This window comes from Amblyomma mixtum, chromosome 2 (genome assembly GCF_055824585.1).
Source record: "Amblyomma mixtum isolate Tamu chromosome 2, ASM5582458v1, whole genome shotgun sequence".
Lineage (NCBI taxonomy): Eukaryota > Metazoa > Arthropoda > Arachnida > Ixodida > Ixodidae > Amblyomma > Amblyomma mixtum.
The window spans coordinates 280,905,346-280,929,901 of NC_143013.1; the positions used below are offsets into that span (position 1 = coordinate 280,905,346).

At 44.1% G+C, this 24,556-nt stretch overlaps 1 protein-coding gene across 3 annotated transcripts; it reads left to right on the forward strand.

Moving 5' to 3' along the window:
* The first annotated feature begins 2,616 nt into the window (after positions 1 to 2,616).
* Positions 2,617 to 23,935, forward strand: LOC149364165 (cytochrome P450 3A41-like). Of its 3 annotated transcripts, XM_089574151.1 has the most exons (14): positions 2,617 to 2,927; positions 5,695 to 5,791; positions 6,536 to 6,588; positions 7,374 to 7,470; positions 10,836 to 10,955; positions 11,815 to 11,903; positions 12,630 to 12,775; positions 14,670 to 14,785; positions 15,255 to 15,345; positions 17,227 to 17,384; positions 18,807 to 18,895; positions 20,738 to 20,875; positions 22,034 to 22,196; positions 23,696 to 23,934. In XM_089574151.1, exons 1-14 carry the CDS (start codon positions 2,875 to 2,877, stop codon positions 23,786 to 23,788), a joined length of 1,503 nt encoding a protein of 500 aa, XP_089430277.1. In that variant the 5' UTR covers positions 2,617 to 2,874; the 3' UTR covers positions 23,789 to 23,934. The 3 variants fall into 3 exon arrangements, with proteins under 3 accessions (XP_089430277.1, XP_089430278.1, XP_089430279.1); XM_089574152.1 differs by lacking the exon at positions 6,536 to 6,588 and having other exon boundaries at positions 23,696 to 23,935; XM_089574153.1 differs by lacking the exon at positions 22,034 to 22,196 and having other exon boundaries at positions 23,696 to 23,932.
* The last annotated feature ends 621 nt before the right edge of the window (positions 23,936 to 24,556 follow it).

Here is a 24,556-nt window from a genome sequence, read left to right on the forward strand (position 1 = left end):
AATCTCTCCTCAACCGAACTGCCGGACGAGATATATCTTCATGAATAGAGGCGAGTTCACCTGCAAATCAGCCTGCAAATAAAAATGAAAATTGAATTTGAGGAAATTAAATGACGGAGTAACTGTCTCACATATATTAGTGGACACCCGAACCGCGCCGTAAGAAAGGGATAAAGGAGGGAGTGAAAGAAGAAAGGAAGAATCAGGTGCGCAGCCTGGACAGCATCCAGGTTGTTCAGCTCAGTGACTCCTCCATCCGAAGGGACTAGAGCATTAGGACTGCTGCCGGTGTGACCTCGAAAGAAGCGTTCAGGGGAAGTTGGTCCATGGGGAGGCTGCACTTAACCTTCAAGATCATTCTTTCGATTGCATAAAACTTGATAAAGGAGAATCCTCCGTTGGAGGACATATTATATACAGATATTGAAGGGATGCTGAAATGTTTCCCAGAAAAATTGAGTGGAGAGATGCACGTGATAGTTTTACACCCTCGGAATTCGAATTTCTCGTCCAAATTAGGCAAAGAAAAGCGCAAACCTATTTTATTTTGGCGAGAAGTGCAGCAGCAGCCTCGGGCGAGATCGCGCGCCTCGTTGCCGCCTGTGATTGGTTGGGCGCCTCGTGACGTCAACAATGGCGCTGGCTCGGTCGGCTCGGCCGCCGCCGCTGCACATGAGCCGCGGCGCTCGGCGGTTCGAGGTTGTTATTTTGCTTATACGACGATGAAACACATCGAAGATTACCCGGAGTATCTTGGCGTCATCCCCTATATGTTAGAACCGATTGCAAAGAGCAAACCTCTCCAAGAAAGAAACGATGCTGGCGCAAGCCGTGATTTTGACTCGAACGAAAGCGAAGTGTCAGCATCTCCACGTGTTGGAAATGAATTTGGTAAGTATATTTTTCTTGCCAAACTACATTCACAGATACAATGGATGAATTTTGAGGCTAGCAAATGCAGTATAGCACTGCCCGATGTAATTTTCCTAATACAATGTAAGAGGGATGCGATCGTCGGCATTTTTGAGTTGCCGCTTGTCAGTGCTGCCGCAAATCTGCTTGTAATCCACAAAGATCATTGGCATGCGAAAGAAGTCATCAGGCTCTTTTTGCACGCAAATTTTATGCTTGCACCACTTCATAGTAGCTGCATGCCGGCTCTATTCATAACATACAAGTTCGCAGCGCTTTGCGACAAAACTCGTCTAGGTGGGAGCCAAGATGGGAGCTAGCAGTAAATTAAAATCCTTGTTTAGGCGAGTTGGTTCATGCTACAAGTCGTTGTAAGAATACTTTCATCCGTTTGCGCCGCCTTTATCGTGCTTGTTCTCAGATCTAGCTGCAAGGGATTTTTTAACTAGCTATATGGACTCGTGCTGCAACCGAGCAGGACGAATCGCAAGGCTGGCTGTAGCACACTTGGCGCACAATTATATAATATTATTGTTAATGTATGAAGCCACGCGGCAGTCGGCAATTCTTTACGACTACAAGCGTTATTAGAAATGTATTCCTGGCAGTTGAGTGATGTCATTGTAAACACTCTACTTCCAAAACAGGTGTTCCTCCATCCGCTGCATTCCAGAGGGGAATGAAGAAGACTACTGGTGCTGCCAAGAAATTAATGAAATTATCAGAAAACAGGCGATATTGCAACCGGGTTTCAGTCGAGCTGACTGTTGACAGGCTCAGTGAATGCATTGTCGACAGGCTGTGGTGATAGTTCTAATCACGAAAGTGGCCAGAACATAGCACTGTTGCCTTTGACGGCTTGAAATCTTTTCGCTTCACAGCAGCGACTCACTTCGCGGAGAGCTTCTTTTTTTGAGGGAAATAATGAAAGACCACATCGTGGCGGCCGCGGATGTTACTGCAGCCGAAGGCTGCGCAGAACGCCGGCATGATGGGTCCACCGCTTCATTCGATGCTGCACACCTTTCTGCACCTCACCACAAACGTAAAAACGCACAAATAAAGAAACACACGGCAGCTCGAAGCAGCTTATGATGGCACGCACGCAGAAACAAGCACGGCCGCAGAGGCTGTGAAGCGACGGATCACCGGTGTTTACGTCACCACTCCGCGGTTTCCGGTTTTAGCTCGCATCGTCAGGGTCATCAGCAGCGCTCGATGGACCGCGGGGGGGGGGGGGGGGGGGGGGGGGGGGGGGGCGGACTACCGCGTAATTTTAAACGGCGATTACGTCGCTTCTAAGTTATGAATCTGTAAAAAAATTTCACCCGCATGATTTTTAAGGTTCCCACATCCACACGTGAGCATTTTAATGAATTTGAAAATCTCTTCAGCTTCCCTTTAAGTGTTTCGCTTCCGAAAAAACGGATCTATCAACCACTGACGTCAGTCACTACAGACCAGTGCAGTTCATCCCACACTTGGTCTTTGTTTCATCCTTTTGCCGTTTGAGGCAACGCGTGACGCTGTTTCGCGATTGCATCCGATTGCTCGCAGCGAACTTCCCACTTCCCCTTCCCTCTCAATTCGCCCCTTCACCTTTTACCGCCAATACATAGCACGGTGGCGCCCCCTTCATTCTTTGGCAGGCATCGGAAAAAGCGGCACCTGTTTCCATACGCATGGCAACAGCCGTGCCACTTTGTCTGCTCATATCTCGCTGCCGCGCTTTTTTTAGACTTGGCGGCCGCTCACTTCCCCATTGTTTGTATGTCCCAACACCGACGACACTACGCATGTCTCTCCAATTCAACACTTTTGGGCGTTTATATGGCTCGTGTGTACAAGGCAGAGTGACCAAACCGGTGCAATTAATGGCAGTCTTGTAAATTTAACGAACGTGCGCAAAGTGACTTAAACATTATTTTCGCAGCTAGTGCCTGCTTTCAAGGCGCATAGACCATGCTGGACGCATTCGTCACGGTGCTGGTATTTGCGGCGTCTCTTCTGTACTGGTAAGTGCATCTGGGTTTTGTTCATATTTTGGGGAAGACAGTTTTTGCCTGGTGTTGAGCTTAGGCATATATTGCGTAGTGATCCACGCTAGTAGAGAGAAGGCGGAGGAACTCCCTATATGGGCAGCTGAGCCCGCGAATTTTGCCCGCCATGTCGCAGTAGCCCTTCCTGCTGGTTTCAACCGTGATTGTGCTCACAAGGCAGCTATATAAGAGGCACCAAAATAGTCTGGTGCTTTGCAGATACGATGTCTCACCAGCGCCTTCCATCGCTTCGTCGCCGCATAATATGCTCTGACAGCTTGACAATGCTAGTGTGCACACAATACTTATGTGTGCAGTTAGCCGTGTCCATGTTTCGCCACCAGAGGGCAATGGCGCTAAGAAAAACGCTGGAGCGCTCTTTTGACACAGACTGATTTGCTCACTGTCATTATTTTGCGTTCTTATATCCCAGGCAGAAGCGCCCTGATCTTGTTATATTGCCCCACCGCGGTGGCTGAGTCGCTATGGCGTTCCACTACTGAGGCGAATGTCGCGTAATCGAATCCTGGCCGCGGTTGCCTTATTTCTCTAGGTAAAATGCAAAAAAGGCGTTGTTATGCGCGGGGATGGTGCAGGTGGAAGACAGGTGGTCTAAATCGGCCCGTAGGCCCCCACAGTGTCGTCTCTAACAGTGGGAAACGCTGTAGCGCTAACCAGAAACAAGGTCACCAAGAAATGAACAAAAATCTACAAAGATGAGCTTTATAGTAGAGACTATAACTTATTGAACCTACTCTTCACACTGAAGAAGCGCTGATGGTCTAAATTAATATAGAGTCCTCACTACCTCTTATAGTCCTTGTATTGTTTCGGGACGTTAAACTCAGCAATTTACAATTTAGGAGCATGTCTTCTCTTTGTCTTTCATAGCCAATGTGATGCTTTTTTTTGGGTTCACTCTTCCACATCTTGCCATCTCCTTATTCCACTGAATATACCGACCTTTAATTTATGCCATGGGAGAGATTAACTCCCGTCAAGTATGAACAATTTTGCACGCAACTGTGAAGTGTGCGCCTTTTGCTTGTTTCTTTTCTGCTTACCGTCGTAAGTGAATTTAGTGATTTGTATAAGCATTGATTTGCAAGTGATCTGCATCACCAGAGTGCACGTATATGAAAAGTTCCGTCAAGCCAAATTGAGCCGGAAAACGGATTCCATGTGTTAATCAGAGTAAGCTGTAACTACCGGTATCATCCACGTATTTTTTAAAAAATAAACCTGTCTGATTTCCTGTGCAGTTCCTCATCAGAAGCGGCTTCGTGCAGGACTTAGCATAGGTGGCACCGAACGGCACTAACGGCCTGTATTCTGCATCGCGGAATTTAGCTGAAGTAAGCTGAGCAGCTAAGAACTCTGAAACCGATGAAAATAGTAGGATGCTACGGGATGATCGGAGTCTGAGCCAGTGAACCTGAGCCAAAAAAGAAGCAGTCAACGTCATTGGCTAAAAAATAAGTAAAGAAAAGAAGAAAAAAAAATGGATGTAAAATCGGCAGTTGTAATGCGCTAACCAGGATGTTACTTCGTTTTTATCCGGCGACGTTGACAACTTCTGTTTCATGGCGACTGTGCAGTTTTTTAGTGCTGCATCATCTCATCCTTTCTCCTTTCCGCCTATATATGCCTTTGTGTACCCAAATAAAGATCAGTTCGTGTCTTGTCGCCTTCCTGGGGTATGTCTCTCTTTGGCTGTTGTTATAATTGCGAAATTGTAAAGTTTCTTAGAGTGTCTAACAGGCGTGGGGCTCCATGTCATGGGACGTTCTCATCATCATCACCAGCCTGACTACACCCATGTCCCTCCAATTAACCGTGTCCTTCGCCAGTTGCGGCCACCGTATCCCCGCAAACTTCTTAATCTCATCCGCCCGCCTAACTTTGTGCCGCCCCTGCTACGCTTGCCTCCTCTCGGAGTCCACTCAGTTACCCTCAAGCGGTTATCTTGCCTTCGCATTACAGGTCATGCCCAAGCCCATTTCTTCCCCTTGGTTTCAACTAGAATGTCATTAACCCGCGTTTGCTCCCTCACCCACTCCGTCCGCTTCCAATCTCTTAACGTTGCACCTATTAGTTTTCTTTCCATAGCCCGATGTGTTGTCCTTAACTTAAGCTTAACCCTCTTCGTTAGTCTCCACGTTTCTGCCCCATGCGTGAGTACCGGTAAGATACAGCTGTTGTATGCTTTTCTCTTGAGGGATACAAACATCAAAGCTCAGGCCACATTCCGCCGTTCCTTGACGGTCTACTGATCGCAGCTGCACACAAAGCAGAGAGTCAATGACTGCCTACTGTGGGATTTCTTCCGGTCAGGCGTCTATTTAAACACCGTGTATTGCATGGTAGGACAAGAAACCACAGTTTCCTACTCACGTTAAAAAAGTCATGCTGCGCGAAATTAAAGCTACACAGCTTTTTCGAGACTTGGTTGTTTCATAAATCTGTTTGCCTTTTCTTTGCAGTTGTGCGATTGGGAAGGTAGATGTTTAATATTTCTGCGTATATAAAATTCACTCCCCGTTCGAGCCTTATTTTGCAACGAGCAGACCAATAAACCTTTATTTAGATAATTTCAGAATAATGTGAAAAATTTTTCAGTCTGACTAGAAAATCATGTTGGTTTACTTTAGTTTTAATCTCTGTCCAGAGCCCCTTGTTGAATAGTCATATACAGGCGTCACAAATGAGAAACAGACAGAACGGCTTTGTGTCCATGTTTTAGGTGGCTGAGGAAGACTTTCACGTTCTGGAATGACAAGGGCATCGCACATCTCACCTTCTGGCAGTATCTCCGCTTTTCATACGACATCTTCACAAAGGTAAGTTCCACAATTCCACGTGCCTCAGAGAAGAAAAACGAAGTTTGGCTAGGGGATAGCTATTCATATCAGTCCTATAGGACAAAAGCCTTTTGAAGCCATTAGGGTATGAGCCGTATATTATCATTCAATTGAAACGCTTCCATTGATTTTAGGTTACCTTGCAACAAAAGAAACAAGCCGCCTAGTTTGCTTCTAGCGAAAACAGTGCGCTTGGGCCGGTTGTCCTCTAAGCCGGGCCCATTTTTCACGCGTTGCTTTCGGTAAAAGTCTAAGCGCCAAGAGCCTTGATTACTTTGTACTGTGCACTTACTTTGCTTGTTTATTGAAGGAAAATAAAAGTCAAGGTGTTATTTGCGCTAATATTGCACACTGGAGGAAACTAACAGATTCTTTTTATTTTGGGGGGAAGATGCAGTACATGATGCACTCATAACATCACATCATTATTCAAGACCACGGTTTGCGTCTAGGATTCAACAGATCTGTGTTAGTGCACGTGACCAATCTTAAAAGGCCATGACTTGGCACTCAACTCGTTGTTCCGTATATGACCGTTGTAGTGACCCATAAGCATGGAAATGGACGTGTACATTCTTAAGAGCACAGACTTTTGGCCTAGTTGGCGCACAGCAGACATGTACAAGCGCAAAAAAAAACCCGGACAAAGAAAGAGACTTGGACAACACGAGCGCTTCTTCTTCTTCTTCTTCTTCTTCTTAATTTCTTAGTTTTTCATTGCAGCCGCTAAACGAAGTGCTTCTCAGTTACTACAAGGGCTACGGCCGTGTTTATGGGTAAGTGGTCAAATACCCACCACTAATACTCTTTATATAGTGTTAAAATCAGACTGTCATGTGAGCGCACGTAGTGCAAAACGATCTAGAATTGTTTCCTGCAAAATGTTATGACAGCATCATCGTAAGTTGTTCGATGGCTGCGGTGTCATTAGGCTTTTTATTGACGTAGAATCCATTTTGAGATGCACCCACGCTTTTGAACTTTGCAGCAAAGCCTAGGAAAATTGGCAGCCTTATGAATGCGAGCAATTATATGACTACTTTTTAAGTCCTCTTAATAGCACATGTCATCTGTACGGATGCCGGAGCTCATCTGCGAGCTCTCTCGTTTTCAGTTTCTGAAATGGACCAAAATTTTGCCGTGTTTAAGGAAAGGAACAAGGCGACATTATTTACTGTTCCAGTGTCATTTGCCCTAGCTTTGAAGAGATCATCTGTCACTTCATCAGTCCTGTCGGACTCTAGGGGCTTCACTCTGTGCGTGTAATTTGTGAGACCATTACTGTAGCACACATGGCGTAATTTTTCACGCAAACCATAATGATTTTCCAGTTAAAAATATATTCATTTGGTGTGAATGGCAAAAGATGTCCTCTTTCATGAGGTGGAGAGGTTTGAGCTTACTTTCCGATGGAAGAATTGTATCTCGTAAAGTCACGCTGCTTCAAAGGCATCCCTTGATATATGGATCGGAACGGTAATCCAGCGATCTCTAGAACTGAACATCTCTGAAACGGTAGTATGTTACTTCGCATAATAACAAGGACATTCCGCTTTTCTAGGTCGTACCAAGGCACCGCACCGACGCTTGTGGTGGGAGACCCTGACATACTTCGGGAAGTTCTGGTAACGAAATTCCAGAACTTTTCCGACAGAACGGTGAGAATTTATATATGTTAAAGAAATTAGAGACAGAGTAAAGGCAGCACACCATAAACGAACCACCTTTAAGCCAAGCAAAATGTCTCTTCTAAACTAAAACAAAAAAGCTGCTGCTCCAGCGCGCATGATTGAGTCGTTATGAGAGCAGTCCTCGCACGCCGACCTGTTCTGTTCTCGTACTGGCATCGCCAGACGCAAGTGATGCTGGCAGGGAATTTTTAGGTGAAAGCACACGGTCAAAACAACTTGACACATTATTAAGAAATAATGCCGAAAGCTTTCGCTTAAGGTACTATTTCGGTATTATTCCCGTAAACATTTGACCAACACTGCTCCCACTTAGAGTTAATGATACATTCACTCTCGCCCTACCATAAGCTTGCCGTCCCGGTTAGCTCAATTGGTAGAGCGACTGCTCCAGTGAAGCGGTGGTCTTTGGTTCGAACCCCGGACCAGGACGAATTTTCCTTAACTGCGAAGTTTCTGAGAAAGCTGTACAGTTTTCCTTTGTAGCCGTATGGCGGCGCTTGGGTGGTTGCTAATGAGTAATTACTCCGTTATTACAAATCTACTCCACCTTGGGGGATTCTCCTAAACGACTGACAAAGAGAAAGCATGTTCAGATTTTGGTCGGTATTTGCGAGGCAGCTACCAAAGTGTGTGGACTGTTGGTTCATAGACATAAGTCACGCTGGTGGGATCACTGGTGGGTTTTACCATGAATAGCACAAACAGGTCATCGCTAATTACGCTTGCCGAGAGCGTGAGAATGGTTCCGCACTATTTGCAGTGCGCTGAGGCGTTGCAAGAAAATGTTTAATTCAAGGAATGCGAGCACTGTCCTGCTGCACTTCTCTACATGAAGTTCCCGCTCTTCGCTTGTCTGGCGCTATCCAGTTACGTCCCTCCAATTTTCCTCACCGCATTACTCGAACAGATCCTCCCTGTCACTATGTTAAGGGGAGGCGAGAACATGGAGCAGAGAAAATTGATTTTGGGTGAAAATAACAATAGGGCAATATTCTGTTGTTTGAAGGTATCGTTTGCCTTTTGTGCTGGTTGCTTTGGCAGACTTTAGGAACGCACTGCATTAAAAAAAAACAATCTTCACTCTCCGTTGCCAGGCGTTGCGATTAATTGAGGTGTACAAAATCAGCAGTTGGACAGCGACCGCTGGTACGCTCCCGTTAGCGCGTATCAAGCGTTTTGCAAACGCCGCCGGAGGCATCCACCTTTAGCTCATTGAGGCAGATGCGCCGATTGCCTGGGAGCTCTGGAAAAATAAAATCACGCCGAGCTCGCAAGCCGAACCCAAGCACGTTAAGTCGAGGTCATAGGCCGACGTCTACCGAATCCGGGTGAGCAGGTTGAGCCCGCATCACGGGCGCATTATAGTTGCCCGGCATCTCTGAAGGATCATTATTGTTGTTGTTAGTCTTTGAGAAGATGGCAGATACCCACACTGGGGGATCTGCCAAGTATCCCCCAGTGAAGCGTGCGGAATAATACCTGCCGCGTTTTCGTCTTTTACCTCTATCTCGTTCTCGAGATTCATCCTTCTTCAAGGCTGTGTTTCGTGGGCCGTTATCGCTCTCTTCTTCCTCTGTGGTTAAGTAATTCAATCAATGTCTCTACCTACTGCGTGTGTTACGTGAAAGCGCCCCCATTAAGTAGTAGGAATCCGCATGCAGCACCATCAAGACCAGGAAACAAGAGTGATTCAGGTGTCGCCCGAACAAGTTCTAAGAATATCCTCAAGCCAAGATGAAGTCTACGTGCATTTTGATTGCTGAGAGACACTACATACTTCATAGGAAAAAAAGAGTTGTTCACCCACTGGAACTATTTCACCCCCCCCCCCCCCACCCTCCTGGAAATTGCCTCCTGAAATAAGCTAAAAATAAATAGACCGAATTTTCAAAACATACAACCCGATAACACCAACCCCTACAAATTGTACGTGTACGTTGACTGCTGTTCTCAGGCATTCGAATGCAGTCGGCAACGAAGGAAAGCTCGAGAAGTGTTTATTCAGAAGGCGTTTGTACAAACGCATCGCCTCGAAGAGGACTGCACTATGTTTTATGTACTCATCTTGGATTGAGTCGGAATTTTCATTTTTTCTTTATCATGTCGAGTCTTGTCCTGTCGATCAACTTTCGGATAGGCATAACGGAATGCGTGAACGCATAATCCTCGCGCGTAATCGTCAGATCTCTTTCAACAGCTTTCAAGTGCCTGTCCTTTTCTAGTTCTGCCATGGAACGAGAATACAAAATGTCAGTTATAAAGATTTTCACAGCGTCACGCTGAAGTATACTACCAGAGAAGGCTGATAGACTAATGCTTTTGAGACCCCTGTTCAGGGAATCTTCGTGCTCTTTATTTTAAAGCAGTAAAAGCCGGCATTAAAAGTTTGTGGTGCGCCGGCATGCAGGACAATGAATAAATCAAGCCATGAGCTCGCCTTGAACGCCGGCAGGCTTGCCGTTTAGTGGCATCATTACAAGACGACTGCGTCTTAAGCAGCGGTACAGTAAATTTGTTCTCGATAACTAACTGCCTGTAGACTTTAGCTGCCGGTATTACGTGTGTTGCAAAGCTGTCTTCCAGGAATATGTTCCTTTCTTGGGAGCTTATGTATTTAAAACTCAGTTTCTTTTTTCTTGTTTAAGAAAAGCGATAACTATTTAACTTCATCATGAAACGAAATACAACATGGTAGAGCTCAAGCATAACGTTTAAGTAACGTCTCTTTACTACATCGCCCAGCTGGTATGACAGTCTTTTGAAAACGGTGCCAAATTTTTGATGCTGACACGCGTGATTGCGCGATCAGAAAAATTGCCAAAAAGAAATCTTGGGCTGTTGACAGTATGATTCGCATAGATGTTAACAAAAACAAGCATTGTCAGTACATGCCGTCTGTTCAGAAAGATTGAGATATATTATTTTGAAATCTCCTTCATTGCGAAATTAGTTATTTTTGTAATGAATCCCAATGCACAAAACGTGTTCAAAAATAAAACGAGTAGTACGAAATTTAGTAAAAAATATGAACACTTAGCAATATTTGTATACTAGTGGAATTCAATTTACTGTTAAATGAAAACAAAAGATTTCTTAGGGGTAGTAATGGGGTGCGGAGTTATGAAATTAAAGCACGATATTAATTACTACTAGGGACATAAAGGTTCTCATAAAGGAGCGAAGCCGAAGATATGTTCACAAAAAAATTGGAGTAAAATTCAGGAGAGCGATGTAACAATTATCACACCAAATGACACAATGAACGAATCATGTACGAGATCTGGCTATAATTTGGTGAAAATCCTCAGTACTCACTTTACTAAGTTCCACAGGAATCTCAACGTATTGGGAGTGACATTTGGCGCAAGTCCATTAACAACCTCTCAGGCGACGAATGGAAGAAAGCAAGAAACATATTCACTCCGGCGCTCACTTCCAGCAGGCTAAGAACGGTAAGCGTCCTATGCGAGGAAATCTCAGCACTAAACCAATCTTTAATATGACTGGCCCATTTTAGAGTGTGTTTTTTTTTGTTAACGCTCCAGCTCAGTTAAAATATTTCGTATGTGTGGACTTGTTTCATGTGTACTATTTCTTCCCTTTTCCCGTTTTATGTTTGAATGTACCATCGGTGACGTAAGTGCCCAGAACGCGAACCGAAGCTGATAGCTCTTTGGTTAGCCGGCGGCTGGTAACCACACTTAACTAGGTAAAAGTCGCACTGTCGTGTTGTAAATTCTGCTAGTAAAGTCAGGTGATCGCTTAAGAAAGATGGCACATGTACTCCGAAATCACTTTTCGGGTGTCCTGGAGACTGTTGTCACGAGAAGTACCTATTTATTGTGAAATTTGCTTATTGAAATATATGCACACGAGACAAGAAATTCGCTACATAGCCGCACTGCTATGTTGTCATTGTCAAAGGGTTTGGAGAAAGAAACAAGTTGGGGAGAGTTGTGACTGAGAAGTAAGAGAACACTATAGGGAGGCACCACATAATTTCAGCGTAGCGAAAAAGATAACGCTGTAACAAGTGATAAATTTACGACAAGTTATGCACTGCAGCATGACGGGAAAATAAATTACTTCTATATTTTCATTATGACAGCCTGAACGCAGGAATGAAACGTTGACTAAGAGGCCCTCAGGGATTATTAGGACGAAAAGATAAAATGTATGAAAGTACAAACGCATTCTAAAGGTGTGCCCCTAAACTTGTCGAATGCTGCGTAAGAAGTTTGATTGAATACTGGTATTCGTTCCCACATACTACAACAAATATACATTTACTTGAAAACTAACTAATTACAGATCGTGATCAAGCTCAAAACCGTTGCTGAAAAACTGACCACTCGCATTGTTGACGCAGCCAAGAAAAACGAGCCTGTGAACTTTGGCAAGTGAGTTTTTTTTCCCGCCATGTTAAATATGTGCTGAATATAGCCGATAATGGCGTTACGGGCTCCTTCTGAAGTGCTCAGGTGTCAAATTTGCACACCGATGAGAACGAACGTGCTCGTAATAACAGCTCGTAATTCGCTACCAGTTTCGCTATCTTCTAAAAGGCCATCGCATTTCACACCTGAATGAGCCAATCTTAGGAAGTATCGATAAATATCTCAGATAACACCGCCTTGGGAATTTCAATGGTTGCTATGCGGGCTATGATCAATCAGCAGACAATTGTTTTTATACAATGTCATTCGCGAAAGAAGACAGCCTCTCTTTAAGCAAGGGCCAGGATGTTTCAGATTTTTCTCTGCTTCGTATTTTTTTAAATATTATAACTGGCAATCGTTAGAACACAGCATGGCTCATAGCTAACCAGCAACGTATGGGCCAAGTCAATTACTAACAAGGTTGTTGAGCAGTGGATAGAAGCCGACAGAATGAGTTAGTGAATGGTGAAGTAGAATTGAGACTCAGTTGTAAATCGGGAAAACGTGGCACGGGCGGTGGTTCTAAACCGTCTTACGACAACGGGGCGTCGTTGTGAATACATCAAAAATTATTGCCTGGAGCGAAAATATTCCAGTTCACGTTTGGACAATCTTCGCAGCTCTACAACAGACCAACCATCAAACAGCGACAGGAGAAATGTGTTGTAACATGAAAAAATGTTGCAGGCTTGCCAGCCACAACGAACTGGATACCACGGCTGCTTTAAACTACAGTATTGAGTTGGACAGCATGAAGGACCCAAACCACGCCTTAATTAAGTGTCTTGAGGGGATATACATGAACGTCGGCGGTTGGAAAGTGCTGATGCTATGTGAGTATCTCTGGATTCGCTTCGGTACCGTCTCATTCTGACTGTTACAACACTTTATTTGCTTTTTCTCTGAAATAACTTTAATTACATGGAAAATTTAGCCACACAACCGCGAGTGGTGTACACTGCGTTTGCACCTGGCAGCACAGGAGAGGAAAAGAACTCTGGTGGTATGCTTCCTACCCTGGACTTGTTTCAAGAAGATTTGTTTCTGCACTGTTTCACGCTGGACATAATTCTATGCTGCTACTAGAAGCCATTAATGAACATATTAGCATGAACTAGAACATCAATTTTTCATCCTAATTAATACAATGGGCGGTGAAACAAAATCACTGATGTTATACGTACCGTATCAAACTCACCGTAGCAAATGCCTCGTTGTTTTTACTCCATATTTCTAAGCGCTGAGTTCAGAGCCCCTGACACTATCACTCCAGCCCACAGTACGCAACTCCAGTGTGGGGTCGTTCCACTGCGGTGTGCGTAACATAATGAAAAGTCCCTGCTTCTCTCAGGAATGTCAGGACACCGACCTCAATATAGCTAGGCACACTTTTAGGCCAGCCTGCATGAATGCCTCCGGGAGGGGGGGTATTATATTTCATTTTTGTTGGCCTTAATTGTGACGGAGATGAGGCGCGGTTTTATTAAAAGCGTTCGTTTTTCAAAGGAGGTGTTTCGAAAATGGTGCTACTGAGCAACATGCACGGAAAATTTTTTTTCTTTCTTTCTGCTTTGTATTTGTTTATTAAATACTACTCAGGTTTTATGCCCTCAGAGGTTCGGAAAATGTTGGTGGAAGGCTTCGAGGATTGCAGGTGGAGAATATGCTAAGAATAAGAGAGCAGCATACGGTAGTTATGTCATGGCGTTACCTGTACAGCTTACAGGGCTTTTGGCACGCGGGGATTCGGGCACGAGACAATTGCTGTCGGGCTGCCGGGGTTTTTGCGATGCGTTTCTAATTGCACGGGGCTTTTGCAATCGGTGGTTTGCACTCGTTGCTATCGTGCTGGAACTATCGGAATGTGCTAAGAGAGGCAAAAGTGAGCACTGCCTCGCCTGTAGTTGTGTTAGTTGAAAGTTCACGTACCAGTCCGAACATCCTTGTGTGAACAGGGCATCATATTCGTCATTAGTTTTCCGTGCATCGCTCACGTCTTGTACAAAACTTATGCGCCCGCTTCATGACTATGAGATAGAGATTTATTTCTGCATGATTTTTCTGAAAATATGTTTTTATGAAGAAGCCTTCTGGCGGTGAAAGTTGGATTGTTCGTCCTAAGGACAGTGGACATATGTGCTGCAAAAATATTACAGAGGCACATGCGAGCAATTTCTTCCAATATCATTCGTTTCGTTTGCAGGTTGCTTGTATCCACAAGAAAGATGAACCTAATCTAGCAAGTGCGTGTCAGGCTGAAAAAAGAAATGTTAGCTACTGAATATTTACAATCATTAGCTGAGATTGACTGATTGAAATACGCTCTTTACATGACCTTTGTAATCATTTCGCTGGAGACAGTGAGGGAATGTTTCTCCAACGTATTGTCATAAAGGCCCAGAGGGTTGGTGACTTTGACGAGATGCAAGTGGTCAAAAATTTACTAGCGCTGACCTTTCTTTTTTTTTTGGTAGGACGCACTACTCCCCGAGTGCTGTTTGTCTACTGCTGCTATTTTTGCTTGTTTTTTTCATACTGGCAGCACCAGAAGCAACGGCGAGACCTCTGTGTCACGTGACCGCTTTTTATCCTCCAGAAATATTCTTCCACCAAACACGCCGTGACGAATGACATCGCGTGTCCGGCTGGGGCGACCCACTCTACTGCTCAAATTTCCTAGAAATAGCTCTTGCTGCAAAATTCTGCTTTTCCATCTTGTTCCCGCAGTCCTCATGCCGAGTGTATACAAGGCATTGCAACCTGATTACCCGACAAAAGCGAGCACAGATGTGTTCAGGGCGTTTGTAGCGCACCTGATACAAGAGAGGGAGTCAAAAAAGAAGGTAAGTTGAGAAGAGATGCTTTCAGGGTATTTGTGTACCATGAACGACTCCTCTGTGAATATTTAGGTCACATCAATTTGGCAAGCCCTTCTGAGGAAGACTAGTACTTTTTAAAAGCAAACAATGACCTTATATTACACGGTTCGGGCGTGAAATAATACGGAAAGAAATGAAAAAAGACTGTTATATTAAGAACTACATGGACAGACTTAAACAGGCACAACGCCAAAAAAATGTCAAGCTCACGACACATATCCAGCTTCAGGCATGGACACAGCTGAGGCAAAACGGGGCAGTTCTTTTATTAAATACTGCGATTCGTCATGGGCCCAGGGTAGGCGGATTAGTCATGTGGCATTTGTTTACAAGAGCTTACAAGCCTACGGGGGTTTTGTTCCGAGGAAATCCTTCTCTTGTTCAATGGAAAGAAGAGTGCCCTAGCTGTGCATTTTTACCCATGGTTTTCCAGGAGGAAGACGACTTTCTTCAAGTGCTGATGAACGCAGACTATGACTGGGAAACCGCTGGAAGCAACAAATCAGAGAACGCGGAAAGAAAAAGTGAGACATACTGATCGCACCATGATTATAAACTTCTCAATTATCATCGGTGCATGTCGAGGGTTAGCAGTCAATTATGCACAATGTTCAAAATCTGAAAATAAGGATTTTTAAAAACAAGTAATGAGCTGTACACAGAAGCCGTTTTCACACAAAGGTTATGTGTCCAAGCGGTTTCAATGTGATGTGACAGCGTAATTGTTTTCAACCTCTAAATTAATCGAAATCAATTAGAAATAATTTAGCCGAAGCAGTTAGTGCTCATGCTCGTATTTAAAACATATAAGCGGTGCTATTTCGAGATTATTTCGTTTCGCAGAATAATTCTAGCACGACAGTGTTTTCAAAATTCGGCTCTAAATTTCGTATAAATGATGCGTACAAGGCAATGGTAACACGTAATAGTCCTCCCTATTACGAAGAGGTTGTTGGACATGACATTTGTTCCATTTCGCTATCTGAAAGTGAAAAGGAAACAGTTATCAGCGTCACCTGCCGCTCAAAAGCGTTGGCAAAAAACATGCCACGTGCAAGAGCTGCGGCACGTCTACTATTCAGTCCTTGTTATTACCACCTTATCTCTGAAGCGTGACGTCATAGCCTTCGTTCCACCACGTTGCTCTTTGTTCATGTTTTGTCGGATGTCACACTTAAATACATAAACGCGAGTGAATTATTTCACATAAAGGATTGTGGGGGCGTCTGGCGCGAGACAGTTTTGATGGAGACTAAGGAGACCAACGAGAGAGGTTTTAGTTCTGCAATAAATAAACGTGTGTTATGAAGACGAACGCGAATAAAACCTCGCGTTAATAGCTTCTCCCCAGAAGAAGCTTTGTTATAAATGTGTTCGATTGCTGTCACCTGCCTCCACGCTGCTGTTGTGTTGTGGTAAACTGCTAAGAAGTCGTGACGGTTCGAACAAAAAGACGAACTAAAGTAAAAGTTTCATGGACGTGTTATCGATTATGATAAAATCAAACTTCGTTCAGTTCAGTTGTTCAGTGCTTAGTGGGTAAGTTCTTACGCTGTGCATGTTGCTTTCTCACAAGCAGATAAGGTTCTGCTTTAAATGCAATAAGCGATTCGTAGCAGAGTAGGAACGCTAATAAAGCGGTAATAGACGTCTTTACGATTCAACGATAGCCTTTCAATTACAATTGTTTTCATTGAAAACTGATAACTCGGAGCAGCTAAGAGTTTCATAGCGACGTAAAAACAAGAACGGCACCGAGCCCCGCTTATATGGGTCAAGCTCTGCGGGCAACCTCGGCGCTTCTCGCAACCCAGCACTCTCGGGAGTCAGATATCTATAACACTTTGGACGTCGCTCTAGCGTAGTGTTTAGGATTGCGAAAGTTCGTGATAGACTCGAGGGCAGCCGGGGGCAGACTATTAACAGTCTACCATTCTGAGATCTTGCAGGCCTTGAATATAGCTTTTGTTTTACGATATCTGTAAATTAAGACCCAATTTGTGAAAGCAAGGCCTGCGTTTGTTGTGTTGTCTTTTTTTGTTGCGTTATTTTTGGAATTTTTGAGTTGTGAAAGAGGCGAAAGATAGATGATTGGCTGGCACAGAGACTGATGCCAAGACAATAAATTGTGCATGCCCGAGAGATAACTCGGCTGGCGGCAGCAAGGCGTAGTAGTCGAGTCGCTGGTTTGTGGCTGACAAAGATCTCGCGAGCACAATAACGATCAAATACTATAAAAATTTATCTGTAACGAAAACAATACCGCTTTGCAGGTGCTAACCGAGTGCACAAGTTTAGGCAGAGAGCAGACGTTGTTTTGTTCGAACGTAGTTTTTTGCTTGTCTGAGGAGAAATGCGTTATCAGTATGAGAACTTGTCCATTCTTTTCCATAATACGTTTCTAGAGATGTCGCTGGACGAGATAACAGCCCAGGGTATAGCATTCTTCATTGGCGGCGTGGAGGGCGTCTGGATCACCCTTGCGGTTTCCGCCTACTATCTGGCTCTCCATCCTAAATGCCAAGACCGAGCGATTGCCGAAGTGGACAAGGCACTCTCTGAGGTACCCCTGAAACGTATGACCACTTCTGCACCCAAAAATACTTTCGCAAAAAAAAGATAGTGCATCGCACAGAATATCCCGTAGACGACTCGCGCCGAACACCCTTAAGATAAGAGTGAATGAGCGGTCGATACAAGCTCGGTCCTAGAGAGGACCAATTTTCAGCAGAATCGCTATTCCTCTGTCGTTAAAATTCCTGGCTAAGGGCAATAGCACCGCTTTTCAAGGATTCTTAAATATTCAAGGAACCAAACGCCTTCTGGATGCAGGTAAAGCATTACAAGCATTTTTGCGCTCTTATTTAAATAATTACGTAAGCAATTACTAAAATTCAGGCTCGTCCTCACATCACTGGAGGAGTGCAGAGAAGCTCAGTGTGACGTCATGCATGGCAAGATTTCAAATTTACGTTGCTGTCAACCACACACTGTTGCGTGTCATTGAAAGCTATCAAAGAGCGCTCGGCGGAGTTTGCTTCTGGTGGTGCTGGTTTTCGTTCTTCAAAGCAAGCGTTTATGCATCGGAAATGTAGCCGTACGTATATGACGTCATCACGCGCCCCGTACTTGGCGCTGCGGAAAAGCTTGAAGGCCGTCGTGATTTTATCCGGTGATTACGTCACAAATGTTACCCCAAAATCACTTCTAATGCTATGCCTGAAAGTTTCACACATTTGACACCTTAAAACACCTTAAAGCTGGTAGTGTTCTAAAGCTCCTGGATTTGCCCTTTAAACGTTTACCATGTACAAGTAATATTTCTGGAAAGTATCGTAAAGTGGTTATGTGCTGAACCTACTTATACCGTAAAGTTACTGTTTTTTGAAAGAAAAAACAGGAACACTCTCGATCCATTGTAGTTGTGTGCGGCAGAAACCAAATGCCGTCATTTTAATTGATTTTAAGCACAGTTTGCAACTAGTTAGAGTTATTGAAACAATCATTCTAGGTTCGCATAGGAGGCCTTTTGATTAGATAAGCTAGGAGTAACTACTCCCGTTATAAGTGAGAAGGCCCCTACCTAGTTCTATTGCTCAGAATGAGTAGATGGCTGTGCCGAAGTAAACAAAAAAAAAGAAATGCAATAATAAAAAAGCAGGAACATTTGAATATTTGGCTGTAGATTCGATTCAAAACATTAACCTTATGTAATAAATATAATTAAAGCTAAAGCAGACAAGAAGCAAACCGCAGCCCAGAGACTTAAAGACTTTGCGGTGGCTCTACGCACAGAGTGGCGTATGAATTCGGCAATCCAATGTAATGCATCCTTTCCCTTCTTTACATCAGAAGACAGCTCCGGGCATACACCATGTGTAAGTCAAATAACGGAACGAAGCGCATAGACCCTAGGGTTCTGCTTCGAAATACTCACTGGGCCGTTAAGAGGTTTTTGTAACTTGTTGAATATTTCTTCTTGCAGGGTGACATAACGTACAATGCACTGCAAGATATGCCATACCTGGAGGCTTGCATCAAGGAGGCGATGCGTCTGTGCACACCCGACTCTATGTGAGAATCGCATCAGCGATAGTTCGTGCTTGTTTTTCGAGTTCCGTAAATGCGCCTTGTAATAATAGCGGAATGTTCTTTCTTGGGCGCTGACCGCCAGACTTTATTGTAAAATGTGACATTGGAACTTCGCATTATGATTTTTCTCGCCCATAATTTACAGCTCTCTGCGGTTGCTGCCAATGCGCAGTGAGGCATTCCAGACTTCAATAACGCGAAAAAGATAAGACGCGACATTTAGATCGCAGCATGACAAGAAAGATGTCGATGCCTGCTATGTTCTTAGGCATTCACAGGCACAAAAATGAATATATGTTTTTTAACAATGTGTGTTCAAGGGAACCAAATGTTAAACAAAAGACCGAAGTAGGAAGAAATTTAGGTCATGTTTTGTCTCCTGTGTTGTCCTTGTCGTTCGCGCTGGTATCTTCAGTATGAAACCTTACCAGTTTGTTCAAATGTCTATTCTTATACAACGTTTGAAGCCTACCTAATTCCGCATCTGCTATTTTTACGCCTATACCATCTCGCCTCACCACCACCTTCTCTCACTGAGGCGCTTGCACCAATTCATTTGTTGCCGCTGTCAGAGCGTGATAAGAATCATTTGCAGTGAGTTCTTATACGTACTAAAAATGCAGGAATACAGATGTCGCTGCCGCCGAATCATAAAATGACAAACAAGCAAATGCTTAGCTCGGCGTACGGGTAAGTAGGTATGCATGAGGAGGGCTGCGATGTAGGCGCATTATTTTCTTCGAGGAGCTTTGCGCTTAAAGTGTTCCTGCAGCCCAAGCAAAGTTGCAAACGTGTTATTTAAAGCAGAATTTAAATTTCAACAATTCCTCCGATGAAGGAAGTTAAGGAAGTTCAAGATAATTCTATTTTATTCAATACTAAAAACAATTTTCGCATATCGGTTTTTCCTTGCCGTACCATCACAAAATTACGAGTAATACCGGATGCAGTTTGAGCATATACGTAACGTTCGCTACAATTTAACGTTTCACTTGATTGTGGGTTAAAGAGCAAGGAAGTGATGAAAAGTGCACGGACGCTGTTGCACGACTGGCCTTGAGTAATACTAGTGTTGGGAAATGAATCCTAGAATTTTACAGACAGCATTTACAACGCAAAACTCGTTTCATTTGTTGTTCCGACCATTGTTCGGACTGGAAAGGGCTAATCTTTGAAAAGAGCGAATTGAAAACATGGCGACAAAAGGAGAAAACACAAGATGCTATGTGAGTACCAAGAGTGAGGTTAACTATAGTAGTAAGTAATTGTAACACCACTATTAGATGAATGCCCGTAACAGCTACAGCATCAACGCTCTCAGCCGCCATTGATTGTAAAACATTTTATTTGCCGGAAACAGCTTGGTAAGAGGTCGCGTTAAGCGGTCGAGAGTACGCAGCCCTCGACGACTTTGTCAGCCCACTCCACCGCCAAAACTTGCGTTCTGAGGTTAGAGCTAGCCAGCACGGTCTCCCACCGCTCGAGAGAACGAGCGGTAACTAGATCACCCGGAGGTGGCTCTATTTTGCAGTCCCACAGGATGTGATCGTAGGTGGCTCGTTGGCCGCAGTGTTTACAGTTTGGGTTGTAAAGATCTGGATAAATGTGCGCGAGGAGTGATGGGGTGCGTATCGATCTCGTCTGTAGACGACGCCACGTAACCTCTTGTTCTTTAGTCAGGCTTTTGTCCGGGGGGGGAGATAACATAAACTTTATACAGTTACATCGGCTACCAAGGCTTTTGATGCAGGGTTCGTGAAGAAGATAAAAATAAACTTACCTCTGTTTTTTTTCCTTTTCCTGTTCAATAATTTCTGAGTGCAGAACAATGCGGCTCTGCACTGAGGAAACCACGGTGGCTGGCATCCATTTCAAGCCTGGAATGTGCGTGGACATTCCCTTGGTCTGCATTCACCATGACTCCGAATACTTTGCGAACCCTGAAGAGTATAACCCAGAGAGGTAAGCAAGAAAGTCGTTGTAAGCGTGTCGGATAAAAACTGCCAGTTTAGATGCTAACGTAACCAGCACCGTGACATTGGGAACTGAACTGCTGACTTCTGTGGAGTGAGGCTTTCTATAAGAACGCCAACCAACTTTTAGTGAGGTGACAATGCACATGACTTCAAACATACCAAGGCTCTAGTTCTTTGTTACTGTTTCAAGCTATTTACAGAGACCGTGGAGTTTTCATTGTTTTTACAATTTTCATGATAGGTAACAAGTAAAGACAGCGTTCATGCGTGGGGTTTAATGTTTCGAAGTGGCAGGTCCGCTATGTGGGACGCGGCAGTTGAGGGCTCCGGATTAATTTAGGCCATCTCAGGTTGTTTAATGTGAAACGAAGTGTATTTCTAGACGAGTAGGCGACAGTACATCTTGAGCAGACATCGTGTGTGTCTGCTCTTTCATTGTCTCGTCTTTTTGCGCTGTTCTTTGCCTAAGATGTTTAACGCGCACTGACATCGCACAATAGACGGGCGGCTTTGCAAATGTTCCGTTAACGGAATGCGGCCGCCGCGGCTGGGACACGATCGTGCATGCCTGGCTGGCTCAGTAGCCGAACGCGATAGCCACCAAGCTATCACGTAGAGGAAGCAAGAAAAATTAGGGGCGATCGATGGGATTGATGCGGAGGAAATGCGAGAGCATTGCTCCTTCACTCGGCCATCTATTCCACTTCTGATCCTATTCCAAATGTTATTTCATTGCGCCTGACTCACTAATTTATTCCAATTCTGTGTACATTTCATATATAATTGTACGAGAAATAAAATGCTGATTATGATTCTGTTCTTATTCCATTTCTATTCGTAAGCGCCTCATTTATTCCATTTTGCTGAGTTATCCTTAGTCTGGCGTCTCCTGCTCGTCTGCTGATCAATATAAAATGGGGAGTGAGGAAAAAATTACACGTGCCTGAAAGGCTCTTACAATCAAGGATTCTAATGGTGGTGGTAAATTCAGTGCTAGAAAAATGCGCCTCTGATGGTCGCCCTACTTCCACAAAAGAAAGTGGTGGTGGTGGTAGAACTATTGTAGAAAGTGCCACGAAGACTTTTATGGTGTACTCAAGGAGGCTACTGACATATAACATCTATACTCAATGGTCTTCGACAGGTTTCTGCCGGAGAATAAGGATAGCGTGCGGCCATTCAGCTACATGCCCTTTGGGGCCGGACCGCGAAACTGCGTCGGCATGCGGCTGGGAATGCTGCAGGCCAAGACGTCTCTCGTTTCACTGCTGCGTCATGTCCGGTTTGAGACCTGCCCGGAAACAATGGTAAGCACTGAAAAGCGTGAAAGAAACGAAGAACAAATGTGGTGTCTCAAGACTACGCGTTGGCTAGCGCGAGTAACCACTAATCCGACAGGTGAGGGGCCGGCGGGCCAGAACAGTAGCGTACTCTCTTAGAGATGTCTCGGAAATCTCCCGCTGAGTCTCGCTCGGACGGGTCGCGTGGAGCGTGGCCGCTGAAGGGATTCCCGAAATTCCACCAAAATTCTCTGATGGCTCAAAGTAATTAGGGTGCGGGGGCGGAGCTGTAGGCTGGTTACAGTGGTCAATGAGCCAACCTCCTTTCCGTCGCCTATGCCGGGGGAATGAAAGATAGGAGAACATAGCGGGACGCATTAAGCGGCCGCACAGAGGCAACACCGGGATGACCACATTACCAAAAGGGTGAACGTCTCCCCTGTGTTAGTTTAGCTGGAGATATCCGTACTTTTGTAGCGCGAATTTTTTTTTCAAAATGAATACACATATTTTTGCTGAATTTTGGTTCATTGTTGCGGGGAGTGCCACCTAACATGGTAACTATCATAGCCACATGCACGGTCAAGTTCGAGTGCCTTAATAACCACCATGACTTTCACGAAATGGATACAGATTGTATTCCATTATTGCATAGACAAGCTGTAGAAAAACACTCTTGTCCTCCTAATTACAGTGAAGAATACGTGTTCTGTTGGTTTGCACGTGAGCCTGAATGTTCCTGACAAGCATCAAGAATGTCGTTCAATGAAATGATTCATTCCTTACAAAGCTTTACTTTTGTATGAATAACGTGTCACTCACCTACACTGTATGAAAGTGCATCGGAGAGACTTGCTGGCTTACCATATTGTAGCCATTTATTCGTACATATCCCATCACCGGCTAAGGCGGTGTAGTAAAGCTGCACTAATGCATCGAGAAGTTCTCGTAAAAATGCGCTTGTCCTGCTAAGCGTAGGGAAGAAAAAATGTACTGTTGGGTCACATGAGTTGGTATGTTTTTGACAAACTTGAGGTGGTCGTTCAGTGAAGTGATAAATTAATTTTTGAAGCTTTGTTTTTGAGCAATATATCACGCATCTACACTGCGTGTATGTGCATGGAAGAGACCAGCTAGAGTACCGCATTCCAGTTATTTTTTCATAAATATCACATGGAGGGCTAAAGCCGTGTAGTAAATCCTCAAGCAACGTAAACGCGTCATGACGGCAGGAGAATTTGCGATCAAATTGAGGTTAGAACTACGGGATGGGCACCCAGTTTCTTATCACCTACGGCAAAATTTCTTCGAGAACAATCAAGAAACTCTCCCTTGACAAACATATTCAAGTTTTACGCGAATTCTTGGTTACTAAATTCAGTCACTGAATCGAGGTGGAGCCCAAGAAATTAGTGTTACAGAAAACATAATGACAGTCTTATATTTCCAGTGAGGTATTTATTTTGATTCCTTCTCTAGTTAAAAATCAAGCTCACATGCCATACATTATTCTTTTTTGTTTGCAGATTCCGCTGAAGTTTAAGCCCCACCAGCTTGTTCCTGACTTTGATGGGCCTCTGATGCTTCGGGCCGTAACTCGTCACCATTCGGAAAACTAGGTTGTCACACTTAATGAGATTTCCTTGGTATTCAAATGGCTGCAGGACAGTTATTTAGCCGGATTAACTACGAAGAAACAAGACGGGAAGAAAATTGTGCTAATCAAAACTAAAAACCAACAAATAAATATACTTAAATCACAGAGTTCCAGGACTATTCTCTTGTGCACTAATTACGTTCGTCAACTAGCAGAATTGCATAATAAATCGCTCAAATGGTGCCTGCCATAGATAGCTTGATAAATAAACTTGCTTATTGCCCATACAAAACTAACGCTTATCGGTATGTGGTTGAGTTTTCTGTTTGAAACGAAAATAAAAAAAAACGAACCGTTTCTTGAAATTCGGTTCTAACCAAAAAAAGTCGCTATTCTTCAGGTGCATGCCATGGTGGGCTGGCTGTTGTGTACGAGATTCTATCAGTAACAACATAACATTAACACATTAACAATTAACACATGAACACATTAACAAATGAACAATTAACACAGGAGCGCATTCAAACGACGGGATCGTTGGATCAAGCAGTGCACGCGCCGGTCTTCTGGCATTGCTCTGCTACTTTAGACATACGCCAGTTGGAAATCGAGCGTTGCACTACCTCCTCGAGCTTCTTCCACTAGCGTAGCTCCATGCTGATTCCCTAACTTGAGGTTGATGCTTTATGCTAACGTAATAGTATTTCACACATGATCCACTTCTATAATAAGGTTAAGTTATGCGTTAATTGCTTCTACGCCAACAACTCCCGGTAAGAAAGGTGTAAAA